Raw genomic sequence first — 18950 nt, forward strand, 5'->3', positions numbered from 1 at the left:
AAAACTTTATTGGTCATTTTGACACTTCGATGATTTTGCCATTTTGCATTCTAGAATTGTATCTGATTTTGTGGGAACATTGTGAAACTGCTGAGTTACTCTTTGGCCTTCTCTACCCTATGCAATGACAATCTGCAAGATCACTTTCCTGAAAGAAAATTACCCAGAACCTTTCAGAGATGAGGGTCTGTCTTTTTTTGGCAGAACTGTGTGTTTCTATGATATGTAAAGTTAATGCATGCAGTTTGCTTGGCAGAGTCCTGAATATTTGAGAATGGAACATGCTGCAAAGCTTGGGCAGTTAAGAGAAAGTGATAAACTGTCATGTGGGGTTGCTTTAAATACACTTTCGAAACATCAGTTGTTGCAGAATATGGCAGCAGTGCTAGCTGTGCAGAGCATATTGCAAGAACTTTGTTGGCTACCAGTCTGTTACTAGGATAAATGCAAGGTGTGACCTTAGAGCCCCATATAATCTGTGTTGAGGGATTTGAGGGAACACTTTCTCCTTTACATACCTCTCCATACATGGAGGACTAGTGATGAGATCTTGTAGGTATTTTGAGAGAATAAAATTGGATTTCTTGTTTTAGTGTTGTGTTCTCTCTTCCCTTTTTTATCTGGTGAATTTTAAAATTTCTTTATTTTTATATTTCTGATGCAGTGGGAAGGTCACATGCCCCAGCAGTTTTCCACACCAATTATTTGGGAAATTTCAAATCAAGCGATTTATTTATTTATTTATTTGGCCATTGACAACACTTGAAATAAGTTTAGTGTCTTTCCCACCACAGCCTCTACAAAGTTGACTGGTTGGTACTAGATGTTCAAATTACAGAGAGTTGATAGGATCTCATTTTGGGCACCATGTATTTTTACGAATTGACTTGTGTTGTTACCTGATGCTTGAAGAGCTTTAGCAGTTGAAAAGCAGGTGATACATTTGCATTTGAAACAGAAAATAAAAACCCTTGCCCAGTCCTAAATGTGTTTACTATGAAGTAAGTTCTACAGAGTTCAGTTGGGCTTAAGTCCTGGGAAAGTATGCTTAGCAGTTGCAACTTGGCTTATATCTATGCTTCGTCGCAATCAGTTTTATCCTTTGGTGGCTCTTTTGCAAATGAAAATTAGGCTTTTAACTGTGCCTTACAACAATGAGTTTACTTTTAGGAGATTGTAAATGTAAGCTTAATAGGTTTCACATTTTCTTTTTAAACCAGGCTTTTTTAAAACAGTCATGTTAAATTAAAGTTTGGTTTAATGTCTGTGTCTCTATGTGTAATGCCTATTTGATTATAGTAATTCAAAGGTAAGGGAGAAAATCAAAGCAATTATCTTTTTAAAAGTGGACTTTTATGCACCTTGACGGTGCATGTTACTGACATCGCAAAGAAGCTACAGTAGTGCTTTGCCTGAGTTGGTATCACATAGTCCTGGGAGGTACTTGCAGCTTGGTTGCAGCAGTTGGGGATTGAGCAGAAACACCACAAGCTGGTAATTTTGAAGGAGGCAAGTGAGTGGGAATGGGCTGAATTTCAGGTAGGTAGGCTGTAAGCTAAAATCATTGGGTGGGATGGGTCATAAGAGAATGTTTATTAGAAAGAAGCTGATCTGTTGTGCCCTACAACAAAAGTCTTTTTCTCCTGTTTTATCTTGCAGGGCGTGTGTATTATTTCAACCATATTACAAATGCCAGCCAATGGGAACGCCCCACTGGAAACAGCAAGAATGGACAGGGAGAGCCGACTAAAGTGCGATGTTCACATCTCTTGGTGAAACATAACCAGTCTAGGAGACCTGCATCATGGAGGGAGGATAAGATCACCCGGAGCAAGGAGGAGGCCCTGGAGTTAATTAATGGCAAGTAAAAGCAAAGGAAAGTGAGAGCTCAATGTACTGAAGCCCTGCTTTCCACACCAGACAGTCCAGCCCCCAATGCAGTGCTTTCCTTTCAAAATTCTGATGAAGCCAGCAGCCTCTGGACAAAAGGAACCTACTTCACTCCTCTTGATTGGGGCATTTCAGTTAGGGCCATTTGTTTTTCTACAAATTGCCTGTGCACCATATATATTAAATTTATATGCCTCCCTTCACCTGTGTATCACAGGACAGTTTACAATATAACACAAAAGTACAATATAACACTAAAGTTTACAATATAACACAAATGTACATAACATAGTAACAAACAAAAACAATACACCCCCCTCCCCCAGTTTAAAAGGCCAGAGATTGCTTAAGTAGCCAAAGGTTTGGGTAGAAGAGCAAAGTTTTTACCTGGCGCCTAAAGATATGTAATGAAGGTGCCAGGTGAGCCTCCTTGGGGAGAGGATTGCACAAGCGTGGGGCCACCACAGAAAAGGCCATCTGTCATGTGCAAATGAGGCACACAAAGAAGGGCCTTAGATGATGATTGCAGGGTCTGGGTCAGTTCATATGGTTCACATATAAAGTCTCCAGCTCTTAAGATTGTGGAGATACATATGGAAATGGGAACTGCCTCTGAAAGGCTGCCCTTTTCAAGCCCTGCATGGCTAAGTGTCCTTTCTTCATTGCCATCTGTAGCAGCCTAGTCCATAGAACCTGGCTGCCTCATCTATCCCACCTTGCCAATAATTGCAAATGCTGCAAAACACTCCTCAGTTATTATGTTCAGTATAAAGTAGGCGGACGGAGTGTGATAATGCAAAATGAATTTGCATAAGGTGGGGTTGGTGGCATGCGGTGTAGATAGCTTTTTGTTTGATGCATGAAGAGCATAATCGGAAGAGGGTCCAGTTGGGCTTTATATCTAGAGCCTTAGGACCTATTTCATACAAGCAGCTGATGAGGTGACAAAATTTGCTCCTGGACTTTCATCCTGTGATGGAGACGTTTATAATAGTTTTATTCTGTCCTGTAATATGTGAGTATATATATCTATATCTGTCTAAATCAGGGGTGTCAAACTCAAATTCATCGGGGGCCGCATCAGCAGTTTGGTCACCCTCAAAGGGCCGGTTGTGTCTGTAGGACTATGTGTCCACTCTTTATTATCATAAATTATTGTCACTGCATTCAATTATTACTGTTTTTTGTAATAATGTAAGGTCATTCCCGCCCCCACGCGGATCACATTCCTGCGTCGTGGCGCGTGTGTGGGAGGGGATGTAAACGAGGGAAATTTGAACAAAAGGTGGGGATCGATGGCTTCCAGGGGGGGGGGGGGCGCTCAACTAAACCTTCGGCAGGAAGGAGAAAGCCACTGCTGGGATTAAAAACCTGCAGATGGAAAGAGGGCTTCCCTCTCCCGCCCTGCGCACACGCTGCAACCCACCCCATGCTTTGGAGAGGGGCAGGAACATGCGGTGCAGCGCTAACTCCCTGCTTTGCTTTTGCATCCTCCCTCCTCAGCGCCAGAGTCCCTTCCCCTCGCGCTGAGGGAGGGCAGCGGATTTCCCGAGGAGGAAGGCGGTGGCAGCCCCAGCGGACGTGCATCTTCGCCTCAGAGCTGCTCTTCCCCCCACCCGCGCTGTTGTCGTCTTCGCCGCCGCCTCTCCCTACTGGGACTGCAGGCAGAGGAGGCTTGAAAACCTCCCCCCCCCCAAAAAAATTCCCCTCCCACCTACTCAACACCGCGAGGCGACTCCATCTGGAGCCCTACATCACGAGGGGCTGAGAGGAGGTGGCGGCAGAGCGGGAAGAGCAGGAACCCGTGCCGTCGCCGCCGCCTCCCTCCCGGCCGCCCCCCGGGGAGCAGCTCCACCGGAACTGAGAAGCCAAAGGGCGGCTCGGGGTGGGGGGCAGAGCAAAAGCCAGGCACCCTCCCGAGTGTCTATGAGGAGAAAACGGGGGAAGAGGGAAGAGAAACCCGGCTCCATCAAGAGAGCGGCTGTTGCGCTTCGCCCTCAGGCTCACTCCGCGTCCCTTTCGCCCGCTCGCTCGCCCACCTCCCGGATGCAGCCGAGGAGAGGAAGGGAAGCGGCGGGTGGCGGCTCACTCGCTCTCGGAGACAACAGCAAAGCCCGCAAAAAAAAAAAAATGCAACGCTGCTCCGTCCTGGCACCAACTTTGCCGGCGGCGCCTGTAGGGCTTTCCTACCTCCTCGGCGGGCTTCCTCCTCCTCCTCCTGTATCTCACTTCCCCGTCTGGCCGCTGTGCCACCGCCTCCCTCAGCCTCATTCGAAATTGAAATTCCCTGGCCAAGGCTGTCAGCGCGGCTCCAGCGCCCCGGCCTCCGCCTGCAGCCCCGCCCCCGGTTTTGACCCTCGGCCAATCACAGGCTCCAGAACTACTGTCAGCGGTTACTGTCGGCAGCGGCTACGCGGGCCACATGACGAGGTCTGGCGGGCCGGATTAGGCCCCCGGGCCTTGTGTTTGACACCCGTGGTCTAAATATATAGAATCATAGAATTGTAGTATTCAACCTTCTACCATTATTAATGAAATGTATCTACTGCTTGCCAGGACTCAAATTTGACTCAGCCAATTCTGTTTTCTTCTGCATGTGGAATAGAGTTTTGCAGGGCTGCCATAGAATCTTAGAATTGGAAGGGACCACAAACGCCTTCTAGTCCAACCCCCTGCTATGCAGGAATCTTAGCTAAATCATCCCTGACAGATGGCCATCAAACCTCTGCTTAAAAACGTCCAAGGAAGGAGAGTCTACCACTTCCCAAGGGAGTCCCTTCCACTGTCTAGCAGCCCTTACTGTCAGAAAGTTCTTCATGAAGTTTAGTTGGAATCTCCTTTCTTGTAACATGTCCCTACCCCTATCCCCACCCCACCCCCGGAGAATGAGCAAACAAGCTTGCTCCATCCATCATGTGACAGCCCTTAAGATGGCTATCATATTTCCTCTCAGTCTCCTCTTTTCCAAGCTAAACATGCTACCCAGCTCTTTCAACTGCTCCTCATAAGGCTTAGTTTCCAGACTCTTGATCATCTTGGTTGCCCTACTCTGCACACCTTCCAGCTTGTGAACATCCCTCTTAAATTGTGGTGACCAGAATTGGACACAGTATTCCAGGTGTGGTCTGACCATGGCAGAAGAGAGTGGGACTATGACTTTCCTTGATCTGGACACTAGATGTCTGTTGATGCAGCCTAGAACCGCATTGGCTTTTTTTGCTGCTGCATCACACTGTTGATTCATGCTAAGCTTGTGGCCCACCAAGACCCCTAGATCCCTTTCACATGTACTGCTAGCAAGTCAGGTGTCCCCCATCCTATATTTGTGCATTTGGTTCGTTCTGCCTAAGCGCAGAACCTTACATTTGTCCCTACTGAAATGCATTTTGTTAGCTTAGGTCCAGTTCTTCAATCTGTTAAGGTAATTTTGAACTCTGATTCTGTCTTCTGTGACATTAGCTACCCCTCCCAGTTTGGTGTTGTCTGCAAATTTGCATCCCCTCAGTTCCTTCATCCAAATCATTTATAAAGACATTGAACAACAGTGGGCCCAGGACAGAACCCTGTGGCACCCCATGTCACAGTGGCCGGAGTGGACTACTTCAGAGTAACGACGCTACGCAGCTCTGCATTTTTATTCTTTTATTGGTGCTGCGTATTTACAGTGCTGAAGTCAGGCTATTTACACGGAGTGATGTGGTCAGTCGGTTTCAGAACCTCCAAGTGACTTTTGGCGCGTCTTTCCCCAGCACAAAAGTCTTGGAAGCCCCATCCTCTTTCCCCTCCTCTTCCGGCGTAATTCTGGAGTTGGGGGGATGGGTCTCCCCCCCTTACTTCCCCCTTCCTGTCCCACCTGGGACCCTGGCTCCGCTACCTTGCCTGAGCCTCGGACCCGACTTCCTGCTTCCCCACTGGAATCGGAGCTCCCTCTGCTTCCCCCTGTGGTCGGTGATGGGCTTGAACTCAGGAGGGGAGGGACTTCGCGATATCCCCTGTCCCTCACATCCACCCCCCTTCCAAGCTCCCCTTCTCCCCTCCCCAGGTCCCCCCCAGGTGTCGGTGACGACTGGAAGCCTAAGAACTCAGTGCTTTCCGAGCCCGTTGGTGTGAACACCTCCCCCCAGTCCTGCGAGGCTCCCCCTTCCGCCTGTGAGGACTGGAATCCCAAAAATTCCGTGGCGTCCGAGCTGGTGGGGGTAAAAATGTGCTGCCAATCTGCTTCTGCCTCTGACTGTGTGGATCTCGGTGACACCCATATCTCGTCTCCCGAGTCCTCAAACTCTGCTTCCCAGCGCCATGGTGAGCTGCTCTCCCGTGCCTCCTCCTCCTCCCCCTCCCTTTCCATGTGCCAGGGCTTGGGTCTGTGGGGATAGAGGGCGTGAAATTCTTCCACCAAGAATTCCTCCTGTATCTGAGTGGCTGGGACCCATTCATTCTGGGACGGTGGAGCATCCTCCCATGCCATGAGGTACTCCAGGCCCCCCACCCCTCTCCGTGAATCAAGGATGGCCGTGGCCTCATTGAGTTGCTCCCTGCCTCCCCTCTCCCCCCCTCCCTCGGGGGTTTGTTCGCTGTCTCGGAGCCTGCTGCTTTCCCTGTACGGCGACAGCAGCGATCTATGAAACACTGGATGCACCCTCATATCCTCTGGCAGTGCCAGCCTGTATGCCACCGGGTTGACCTGTTGCGTGACCGTGAAGGGGCCCAGCCGTCTGGGTGCCAGCTTTTTGCACCTCCCTCTGGTGGGAAGGCCCTCCGAGGACAACCAAACCTTGTCCCCCACCCTGATGACCTCCCCTAGTCGCCTGTGGCGATCCGCCCCCTTTTTGTACGCTTCCTTGGCCCTCTCCAAGTGTTCTCTGAGCTGCTGGTGCACCGTCTCCAGTTCCTCTGCCCAATCCTCAGCCTGTGGGCCCTCCTCCTCCTCCTCCCCCTCCCTCTCTGGGAAAGATCTGAGGTCGCGCCCGTAATTGGCCTTAAAGGGCGACACCCCTGTGGAGACGTGCACTGCATTGTTGTAGGCAAATTCTGCCAGTGGCAGGCGATCCACCCAGTCCGTTTGCCGCTGGCTGACGTAGCATCTCAGGTACTGCTGCAGAATGGCGTTGACCCTCTCCGCCTGTCCATTGGTCTGCGGGTGTCTAGCCGTCGACAAGCTGACCTCCACCTGCAGGAGGTTCATGAGCCGCCGCCAGAACCTGGAAACAAATTGGCGGCCACGATCCGAAATAACCCTTAAAGGTAATCCATGCAGTCTGAATACGTGATCAACAAACAGTTTGGCTGTCTCTTCTGCAGAGACCGCCCTGGCACACGGTATAAAGTGGCACATTTTGGACATGAGGTCCACCACCACCAACACTGCGGTCTTGCCCCTGGAAGAAGGCAGATCTGTGATGAAGTCCATGGACACCACTTCCCACGGCCTGTGTGGTGTGGCTAAGGGCTCCAGCAATCCTGCTGGCGCTGCTCTGACCACCTTTGCCCGCTGGCAGGTGTCACAGCCCCGTACATAGTCTCGAACATCTTCCCTCACCCCTGGCCACCAGAAGTTTCTCATGACTAGGTGAGCGGTTTTGTCCCTTCCAAAATGACCCGCCGTTGGGTTGTCGTGCATCTGCTTGAGGACCGTACGTCGAAGCTGGGTGGTGGGCAGGTACAGTGCACCCTTGTAGAAAAGCAGCCCCCTGCGTTCTGCAAAGTCCTTTGCCTGCTCCCTCCCCCCTCTCAGTTCTCTGAAGATGCGGTTGGCAAATTCATCCGCTGCCGTCAGTGTTGTGAGTTCTGCCTCGCTCACCACTGCTGCTCCGCAGGACCATGCTGACGGGGGGAAAATGTGCCTTGGTGCTGGTGGCGCCTCCTCCTCCATGTACTCTGGCTTGCGGGAGAGGGCATCCGCCCTGACATTCTGCTCCCCCGGGATGTAGTGTATGGAGAAGTTGAAGTTCGAGAAGAACTCTGCCCACCGTATCTGCCGCTGGTTGAGCACCCTGGCCGTTCTCCAGAACTCCAGGTTCTTGTGGTCTGTGCACACCTGGATGGGGTGCTTGGCGCCCACCAGGAAGTGTCTCCAATGTTTGAACGCAGCGTGGATCGCAAGAAGTTCTTTGTCAAACACCGTGTAGTTGCGCTCGGGCTGTGTCAACTTCCTGGAGAAGAAGGCACAGGGTCTCCACTCCCTGTTGGCGTCCAGTTGCAACAAAATGGCGCCCACAGCTTTCTCAGAAGCATCTGTCTCAATGCGTAGGGGCGCGTCCTGGACCACGTGGAACAGGTTCTGGTCCGAGGCGAACACCCTCTTGAGGCTTTCGAACGCTGCTTGCGCCTCTGGTGTCCACCTGAACTTCTGCTTGCCTCTCAGGCAGTCAGTGATGGGAGCCGTAACGCGAGAGAAGTTCTTGATGAACTTCCTGTAGAAGTTGGCGAAGCCTAGTAGGCGTTGGGCATCTTTGCGCGTCCTGGGGCTGTGCCAGTCCAGGATGGCCTGCACCTTGTCCTTGTCCATCGCCAGCCCCTTGTCTGACAGCTTGTAGCCCAGGAAGTCCACCTCCTTGGTGTGAAACTTGCACTTCTCCAGCTTCACATACAGGTGGTTCTCCTTCAGGCGCTGCAACACTTCCCTGACATCTTTCACATGCTGCACTGGGTCATTGGAATAGATAAGGATGTCATCTAGGAAGACCAAGCAGTTCTTGAAGAGTAGGGACCCCAGGACGTGGTGCATGAAGGCCTGGAAGCATGCTGAGCCCCCTTGCAACCCGAAGGGCATCACCAGATATTCAAAAGAGCCCAGAGGCGTGAACATCGTGGTCTTCCACTCATCGCCTTCCCGGATCCTGATCAAGTTGTACGCCCCCCTCAGGTCTAGCTTGGTGAAAATCTTGCCCCTGCGTGCCGCTGTCAGAAGATCATCCACTCTGGGCATGGGGAAAGCCACTGGCTCTGTCACCGAATTCAGCCGTCTAAAATCCACCACCAGACGGCGCTGTTGCGTGTCTTTCTTGTCCACCCAGAAGACCGGGCTGCCCCCTGCTGCCTTGCTTTCTCTGATGAACCCCCGCTTGAGGTTCTTGTCGATGAAAGCGCGCAGATCCTCCAGTTCCTGGTCTGACATGGCGTACAGCTTGGCTGGGGGTATAGTTGCCCCGGGCACCAGGTTGATCTGGCAGTCAAAAGGCCTGTGTGGGGGTAGGTGGTCAGACTCCGCTTCGCTGAAGACCTCCTGCAGGTCCCAGTACGGCTTGGGTATCGCCTCACCCCCTTTGACGTGCATGGTGGCCACCGTGGCTATCGGAGGCCCCTCCCCTGGTTGGTGCTGCATGCAATGTTCCAGGCAAAAGTCCGATCCAAAAGTGATGCATCTCTGGTGCCAACTGATGGAGGGGTCGTGGCGCGCCAGCCAGCTCATGCCCAAGACGATGGGGGGGTCTGAGATGGTGGTGACGTTGAATGCCAGTGTCTCTGAGTGCCTTCCCACCGTCATTCTCATGGGGGGGGTTTGATGAGTGATGGCCCCCCCCAGCAGCTCTCTGCCGTCAATGGTTGCCACGTGAAGGGGAAAATCCAGCTGCAGAAGCTGGATCTGGTGCTCTTCTGCAAAGTTTCTCGAGAAGAAGTTCGCTGAGGCACCACTGTCAATTAAGGCAAGGACTGTCAGGGGATAGCCATTTGGGAGCGTTAGCGTGACTTCTAGAACCACTCCTGCTCTGGGAGGGGTGGGCTGGCTCTGCTCCTCTCTGTGCGGGTGGGCGGGCTGGGGCGGTTCTCTGCTGACTGTGCCTGGCTGCTGCCCCTTGTCTCCTGCAGCCAGGCTTTCCCGTTTCCCTGCTGTGGTGCTGCGTCAGTGGGGGAGGGCACCACCGTTCCCGCCCTTCCTTGCCACTCCCTGCGATGTGGGCAGTCTCTGACGAGATGCTGGGGGGAGTTGCAGAGAAAGCAATTCCCGCCCTTTCCCTCCTTGCGTCTTGGCGCCGCTGGGGTTTGAAAAGCCCGCGCGCGCGCGCTATCAATCTGCATGGGTTCCTGGTCCTGGCTGGCCCCAGGCGTGGCTTGAAAGGGTTGCTGGGGGAGTGGTTTCTCCTGCGACCGTGGGAACCAAGCCCGCTTTGCGCGCGTTGCTTGTTTGTCGCTCCACCGGGATTCCTGTCTCACCCCCACCGCCAGAGCCGCTTTGCTCAGCTGATCCATATCACTGGGCTTTGGACCTCTCGAGAGCTCATCCTTCACGTCCTCATGCAACCCCAAGTAGAACGCCGCTTGCATTGGGGGTGACCCTAATTCCCACCCCAATCTGTGCACCAGCATGGTGAATTTCGCCCAGTACGCGCGAACTGTCATATTTCCTTGGCGTAAATTATGAAGTTCCTCCTTAGTCTGGTCCATATGACTATCGGACGAATACATCGTTCTCAAACCTTCTAGAAATAGTTTGACATCCTTCATGCAAGGATTCTTTGTTGCGATCAACGGTCTTAGCCATTCCCTGGCTGCCCCGGTAAGGTGCTCCACAATAAACGCTACTCTGTGCTCATCATCAGGGAACTCAGCGTGGTGTAGCTCAAGAGCATACACCATCTCAGTCTCAAAGCCCTGATATTCCTTCGGGTCTCCATTGAACTTGCTCACTAGGGTCCCGGCTCTCCTTCCTGGCAGCACTTGGACTTGGGGTGCCCCTCCCGCCTTGTTTTTCTCTGCATCCAGCTTGCTTTGGAGGTCTACCGCCACCGCCCTTAATTCCTGCTCTCTTTCCTGTAGTGCTCTCACCTGTTCCGCCAGTTGTAGCCGGTCGTCCTGGACCTTCTTAGTCTCTTCTTTAGCTGCCTTCAATTCCCCCTGCGCCTGCAGCGACAGCTGCTGCAGTTCTTGCTGGGCTTGCTCCGCGATCTGCCGCCATCTCTCCGCCTCTGACACGCTCATCCCGGCAACTCCAAAGTAGCCCAAAAAAGACTTGGAGGTTGCTGTCACAGTGGCCGGAGTGGACTACTTCAGAGTAACGACGCTACGCAGCTCTGCATTTTTATTCTTTTATTGGTGCTGCGTATTTACAGTGCTGAAGTCATGCTATTTACACGGAGTGATGTGGTCAGTCGGTTTCAGAACCTCCAAGTGACTTTTGGCGCGTCTTTCCCCAGCACAAAAGTCTTGGAAGCCCCATCCTCTTTCCCCTCCTCTTCCGGCGTAATTCTGGAGTTGGGGGGATGGGTCTCCCCCCCTTACTTCCCCCTTCCTGTCCCACCTGGGACCCTGGCTCCGCTACCTTGCCTGAGCCTCGGACCCGACTTCCTGCTTCCCCACTGGAATCGGAGCTCCCTCTGCTTCCCCCTGTGGTCGGTGATGGGCTTGAACTCAGGAGGGGAGGGACTTCGCGATATCCCCTGTCCCTCACACCCCACTTGTCACTTTTTCCCAGGATGACAAGGAACCATTTGGGTATGGTCAGTCAACCAGATGCAAATCCACTTAGCAGTTACCTTGTTCAGCCCACATTTTACCAGTTTCCTAGCGAGAATATCATGGAGGACTTCGTCAAAAGCCTTACTGAAATCAAGATACACTATGTCCACAGCATTCCCCTGATTCACCAAGTGTGTGTGTATATATATGTATCTATATAATCTTTGCATGTACAAATGTGTGTAAAGCCTTGGTGACAAGCTCTTTTTAAAAAATGTGCAACAAGGTATATGGAGGAGTGTTCAGTCCTGTCAACATTCCCCTTTCCAGTCTGCAGTCTGAAATTCTACTGTCTACAAACCTGTGACCATCTCATCTGGTGTATGTGCAATATATGCCCCAAATGGTGATGATCTAAAATGTTCATAAAAATATCAAGGGCTAACAAAGAAGCCTCAAGTTGGACTAGAACAGAAAAGGGCAAAATAAAGTGGGAGGTGCTGCCCAGCACACCCTGTTCTGAGAAACAGTGTCAGATTGTGGTCATAGTATTGCATTGTGGGTGGAATGAGCTGAAAATAGGCAGAGCTGTATCAAACTTTGGCAAACCTCTGGACAAGGTAAGATGCTGGGTAGGAAAAGGAAGAATGTCTGCCAGTTTGCATTGCCTGTCCTTGTTCTAGAGCAGGCATCCCCAAACTGCGGCCCTCCAGATGTTTTGGCCTACAACTCCCACGATCCCTAGCTAAGAGGACCAGTGGTCAGGGATGATGGGAATTGTAGTCCAAAACATCTGGAGGGCCGAAGTTTGGGGATGCCTGTTCTAGAGTCTGTAGAGCTCCAGGAAAGGATAAGCATTGTTGCCAGACTTCTTTTTAGCTCAGTTCATCAAACCAGAACTGGGGCAACCCTTACTTGCTAGTATTTTGAATCATTTTGGAGCTGAGGGTTTCAAATGCGGTTCTCATGTAGCACAGACACTTGGGGAAAGGTCTCAAATCACTCTTGAATGATTCGGTGCCTCAAATGCCAGTTGCCACAATTTTGAGCTTGTTCCTTATCTACTTTCCTATTTTGCACTTTCTTTTGTAAAGCCACCTGAGAGGTTTGCTTGTATTTTCTTTGTAAAAATGTGTATTTTTATATTGAAAATAAAATTTGTATTTTAAGCCAAAGCCAATGTTCTTTAACACATTTTCATGTATGTTGAATGTTCTTTTCACTCGTGCGAGGGAGGCAAGAGGGCAACATAACTGTGGGTGTGAGAATAAGATACCACCTGCATATCTTCCACATGAAATCTGGTGCAGGGCTTGTTAGTTGGCCACCCTTCGCTTCAGCTTAATTGGATTCAGCTAATTTAAAAATACTAAAATGTTCTTCTGGAAACACCGGACTCCTGATTTTTTTGGGTCCTTGAAAGTAATAAAAGTTCAGCTCCTAGCAGGGTGGGAAGAACCTTAGGTGCCAGTATGGGTAAGTAGAAAGAAAAATGTTAGGGTCTAGGAATCCTCTGGCATCTGAGCTTCATGTTTCTCGCATCCATGAAGTCATCTGTTGTGGCGGGCACAGAACAGTAATTCCTACTTAGACATTCTTCAGTGTTTGATATTGTAAGCAATGAATAGAGCATGAAGAGTGGGTTCCTTGGATTGCTCCGTGGCTCCTCTCTTTTTGAGCTGCAGGGGTGGCAACAACAGTACCTTTCTCTGCGAGGGTTTGAGTTCTTTGTTTCTAGGCATGGCCTCCTCACGCAGCAGCATTTTGTATTTGTGATCCGGAGACCTATTCTGTGGTTTGCGTGCAAGTTGCTGGGAACGGAGCCCTTCCACATGCTTTCCTACCCAAATTGTGCAGCAGGAGAACTGGCCTGCCTGGGTTTAGAAGAGGGATGGGGAGAGCTATGCCTTCATGGAGTCTCATCTTTTTAGTGCCTTTGGGGAGTTCTCTCTTTTTGGAATTGTAGCTTCTGGTTCAGTCAGGGAATGAGGCTATGCAGTATTCGCAGCCATGGCCTCTGGTATTTCTAGCAGAATTTCCCTCCAGGTTTCAGGTTGTTAGAGAGGCGCAAGAGGAACTTGGGGCTGGAATTGTGGATTTGCAACATAGGTGGTACAACCGGTGCAGTTTCCATGCTAACGGCTGTTGAGTCGCCCTCCCCACACTAGCCCACAAGTGTCAGGTGGAATTTGGACATAATCCAGCAGAAGAAAATTCGATCGCAGTGGGGAAAAGTTTAAATGGGTGCTTAATTCCCCCATTGAAATCAAGACACGAACTTCAGGTAGATTGTACCTTTATTCCTCTCCTCCCTTGCTTTTAAGGACAGGTTCTCTTAAGAGACCTTGAACTCATTCAATCTGGGATTAAAGCAATGTACTGTATACACTTCTTGTTCTGAGTAGAATATTTTTTTAAACACTTTCCCATCCTAGAAAAACATAACCTTAAAATAAAATAAGAAAAGAAAAGAAAAGGATGCATGTTTCTCGTCCCTTAAAAGAATTCATATGTCTAGCCAGGGGTCCACAAAATGTATTTGCCAGATCACTGGAGGGAGCCATATATTTTTGTCTGGCAAACATATCTTGTTCTTGATTTTGTGCTAGACTTCAGAAATCCAACATAATGCCCAAAATGAGATCCTATCTGTTCTTCCAATACCAGCCAATATTTGTAGAGCCTGTGGTAGAAAAGGCACTAGACTTATTTCAGCTGTTGTCAGTGACCAAATCAATATATCACTTGGTTTGGAATTGCCCAGATAATTGGAGGGAAAATTTATTGGGCTGTATGACTTTCCATTCCTAGGACTGAATCAGAAATATAAGATGGGTTGAAAAACTGCAGTGAACCTGTATTTAGTCAAAGCCATTTGCACTCTTTTAATAAGTACAGAAGATTGCTCTCCTCAGCTGGATGCATTGTGCATTGCTATTCTTAGATTTTTTTGGGGGGGGGGAACCCTTCAAGTGTGTAGTTATGAGAGTGGGGAAAGAAATTAACTTCTAAAAAATGGCTTTTGTGTTTTTGGCATTGACTGCACACAGACAAACACACACTGTTTCGGCTGAGCAGTTTTTCACTTCATCTTGTGGGATTGTGCTCTATGGGTTAGATATACTTGCATGTGAAAAGTCTTGCATGTTAAGGAGAAAGGCAGACTTGACACCTACCTGCCCGGTGCTTTCTCTGTGTGGTTTGGGGACAGCCATCCTACATGCAGTTGCCCCTCCTGCAGTCTGATGTGCTTGGCGTCCTCTCTGCATATTTGGAGTAGTCCTACAGTTGTTAAAAGGGAGAACATCATACTTGTAATTAGCTGAGGATGTTACCAAACTTTTACAAGACAGATGTTCAGTCAGGTGGCAAAGCTGCTAATAAGAGGAGTAGAAAAATTGATGACAAAATATAGCTTAAAAAAAGAAATTGAACTTAGATATAAAAAAAATCTGTGGGAGCATGTATGTTAATCATAAAGTGCTTAAAATCTGATTTTAATGCAAATGTATTAAAAGTACACCTAATTGAATCCATTTGCCTATAAAATGCAGCACTGAAGAAGGCATTTAAAATAGCAAATAGGGGTGAGGAAATTTTCTTTTGAGGTTAGCATTGTAGATCAGAAGTTACAGGCTTTGAGGGGGTTAGAATCCATGAGATTTCATCCATGCCAGATTCATCTACTGAACCCATCTGGATAACTTTGTAATTCTTATGACTTCTAAATTTGTTGTACAGTGGTACCTCGGGTTAAGAACTTAATTCGGTCTGGAGGTCCGTTCTTAACCTGAAACTGTCCTTAACCCGAGGTACTACTTCCGGGTTAGCAGAGTCTGTAACCTGAAGCGTCTGTAACCTGAAGCGTCTGTAACCCAAGGTACTATTGTAGTGGCATACATGGGGTAGATAGAAATTGGTATTTTGAAGGTATTGTTTTTTTTGTAAATATACAACAAAATACCTACTAATACATCTTTCTAAGATTCTCGCTTTTATCTTCAAATAACACCCTCCATGGGTACAAAAATCAGGATTGTTCTTATTTAAGGTTCGCAGCATCCAGTGGAGTCCCATGCAATCAGGTTTTGAGATTTACGGCGGGAACCAGTTCTCAGTCCAAGAGAGTTGGAGGCAAATATTGTGGTTGAGGACAGCTTTGGGTCTAAATTCCAGAAGCAGCAGCTAACGGTCAGAGCATTTTCTGGCAACTAATGTAGTCTAGGACAGGCAATGAAGACAGTCCCACAGGCAGCAGCAAAAGCCAAGAGGTAGGTAGCATAACCCGAGAGGCAGAGGCAAGGGATCATAGCTGCCAAGTTTTCCCTTTTCTCGCGAGGAAGCCTATTCAGCATAAGGGAAAATCCCTTTAAAAAAGGGATAACTTGGCAGCTATGCAAGGGATCAGGTTCTGGAAAAGGAGTTGGATCTTAGCCAGACAGACTTCGCGGGTGAGCTTTCTCTGACAAGTGAGCAGATTCCATTGTTAGGACTTTCTGGGCCGGGATGGTTGGTTGATAGCACACTCAACTGATTGCTGGGGCCAGTGCAGCAGCCGGGATGGTGCTTTTAACCCTCTTCAAGGTTTGTGTTCAGCTCACAGCATGGGTGGCAAAGGTGAGCTCTGGTTTGATACCCCTTTCTACCTCCACCCCCTCCAGGGGAAAATATTTCAGATTGTTTGTCTTATTCCCTTCACTTCCTCATTGGTCACGTAAATGCTGGCCTATTAAGTTGGTTCTAGGCGAAGTACCTGCAGAGTCATAGAATCACAGAATTGCAGAGTTGGAAGAGACCATGAGGGTCATCTAGTCCAACCTCCTGCAGTGCAGGAATCTTTTTCCCAATGTGGGACTGTAACCCATGACACTGAGATTAAGTGTCTCATGTTCTATCAAAATAAAAAAAATCCTTCAGTAGCACCTTAAAGACCAACTAAGTTTTTATTTTGGTATGAGCTTTCGTGTGCATGCACACTTCTTCAGATACACTTGAAACAGAAGTCAGACCCATATGTATATACAGAGGGTGGTGGTGGGTATTCATTAGCAAGCTTAAAACCATGGAGCCACCTGGAATGAACAGAGACATAGGATTCTTATCTCATTATACATGATCAAGCTTTCCTTAGCACCTCAGCCCTTGCTTTCCCCCCCCCGCAAGACCAATTGCAGTCATTAACAGTCGTTAACAGTCATCTACAGGTTTACCACTCCTATCAGCCCATCACCCATTCCCATCACCCCCACCCCCCACCCTCTGAATATATATAAGGGTCTGGTTTCTTCTGTTTCAGTGTATCTGATGAAGTGTGCATGCACACGAAAGCTCATACCAAAATTAAAACTTAGTTGGTCTTTAAGGTGCTACTGAAGGAATTTTTTTATTTTGTTTCGACTCAGACCAACATGGCTACCTACCTGTAACTTAAAGGTGAGTGTTAGCAGTTGGCTGTTTGATATAACCAGGATGGTTAAGGCAGAAATCTGTTTTGCTTTCCAAGTGAGAGTTTGAATTCTCTCCCCGTCCCCTCTTAAACAAAGGAAAGGAAACTGAACTTTTAAATAAGGTAGGTAGCTGTGTTGGCCTGCTGTAGTCGAAACAAAATAAAAATATTCCTTCCAGTAGCACCTTAGAGACCAGCTAAGTTTGTCATTGGTATGAGCTTTTGTGTGCATGCACGAAATCTGAAGAAAGCTCATAACAATGACAAACTTAGTTGGTCTCTAAGGTGCTACTGCTTGGCAGGGGCTTGGACTGGATGGCCCTTGTGGTCTCTTCCAACTCTATGATTCTATGATTTTTTAAAATTTTGTTTGAACTTTTAAAGTTACACCAAGCAACCATGCCCAACAGATTGTATCCAACAAAGTTGTTCTGTTGGTGCAAGGACTTCCCACAACTTTCCCTGCCTCTCCGACACTCTGGAGCAGATTTGTGGGGGAGCCTGGGGTGTGTGCAAGGAGAGGGAGCACAAGAGCACGCCTGTTGTGCAAGCAGAGCAATTGTGTGAAATACAACCAGGTGTATGTGAAGATTCACCACAGCTCCCAAAAGCTGGGGCAGCCTTCCTTCTAGTCGGGCTGTTCCTCAGCTTGGCTTTTCTTGAACTCCTAGAGCAAACAAGATGGTATGCTGTTGTAGAGGAGGAACACATTGCCATTGTTTCCTTTACCTTGAGCAAACTTTGGCATCCTGGGATTGTTGAGAAGTTCCGTTTGGATGCAGACCACGAGAGGCTTATCAGCCAAGCGCTGTCCTAGAACCACATATTCCATTAGAAGTTCTGATAACCAGCTTTTTCTGTGCATGTTATCTTTCTCGGATAGAAGGCCAAGCCAATGAAAATTTGTTGCTGGGTGCAGCAGCAGAAGGCTTCCATCATCTGATAACATTATGGAGAGAGACATTTTAATCTTGTTTTGTATGGGATCCTGATGTAATTCTTATATTCAAGTGATATTTAAAATGTATTAAAGTACCGGTTTGATAGCCCCAGAGATGGGAGTGCTTTTGCTATCAGATAATTTTTGTGTTAGAGCAATCTTCTGTGTCACCTTAAGGACAGAGGAAAAAGCGTGATTAAAACTTATTTCATCTAGCTCTCCTGCTGTGAGGTTGATAAAACCCATTAGGAATTCATTCATTTGTCTCTTTTATTATCATTGTTTCTTTTTTTATATGAAATGCCATGATCAGGAGAGCTGGGCGTGGGGAGAATCTATTTTCTGTCAACAGCTGCATCTGTCCTTGATAAACACCATTTGTGGTAAAGGTCATAGGAGCTTGCATATAATTATTTTAAAATGGCAGTGTGCATTTTTGCTCGATAACGGTATAAAGGGAGATTGATACTGTTGACTTGGCAAGAGCAGTCTGTTATTATCTTCCTAAAAATGAGCAGGTGAAATTATGAACAACAACAAATATCTCACTAAAGAATTTATTGCATGAATGCCCACCTTAGCCACAATCAAACAGCTGAGCCTCATTGAATTTCTCTCAACAAGCCTACCATACCTGATGAACATAATTTTAGCCTAGAATTGTTTAAATAGATCCCCTGGGAAGCATCAGTTTGACAGGCGTATCATCATCGTCTTTCATGTTATTGTTTAGACAATTTTAACTCTGATATTACTGTGTTTTTCTTAAACACCACTGTGGAGGTTGAGAGTTGTCAAAGGGCTTGTGAGTGTGTGTTAGATTTTTGTTGTGTTTATATCTAGGCTTGTAAATAGCCTCTTACCTGATCTCCTGCGGCGAATAGGAATCTGGTGGAGGTGCCCCCCCCATCTGTGTGAGCAGGAGGCTGGTGTAGAAAATGTTTGTGGGCTACTGATTTTACTTTGGTGGACTTCTTTCCAAAACTGTATATCTCTGGGTAGATAAATCTTAACGTGCTGTTCCCTGGGGGTCCTGTTGAAAAACTTCAGCTGCTTTTCTGCAAAATCCTTCAGAACTCCAGCAAGAGTGACTTGTTCTGCCTTAGCAGCTGGGGCAGCGAGCAGGGTGCAGGGAGAGAGCGATGGGGAAGAAAGCCTGGGTCCTTCTCACCACCAGCATGCAGACTTCAACCACTGATGCGGAGGGAAGTTGGACCTCAACAGAAGAATGAGGTCTTCAGCACCTCTGTTTATAGGAGGCATCTCATAGAATGACTTCTG

At 48.4% G+C, this 18950-nt stretch overlaps 1 protein-coding gene across 2 annotated transcripts in view; it reads left to right on the forward strand.

The window, feature by feature from the left end:
• The window catches only part of PIN1 (peptidylprolyl cis/trans isomerase, NIMA-interacting 1), a 60442-nt gene that overhangs the window by 18157 nt on the left and 23335 nt on the right, over nucleotides 1-18950 (forward strand). For both annotated transcript variants that reach the window (XM_035102429.2, XM_035102430.2), the window contains exon 2: nucleotides 1660-1860. In XM_035102429.2, coding sequence (XP_034958320.1) covers nucleotides 1660-1860 — 201 coding nt within the window. The remainder of the gene's footprint in view (nucleotides 1-1659; nucleotides 1861-18950) is intronic.

Source organism: Zootoca vivipara, chromosome 2 (genome assembly GCF_963506605.1).
Source record: "Zootoca vivipara chromosome 2, rZooViv1.1, whole genome shotgun sequence".
In the NCBI taxonomy this organism is placed as follows: Eukaryota; Metazoa; Chordata; class Lepidosauria; order Squamata; family Lacertidae; genus Zootoca; species Zootoca vivipara.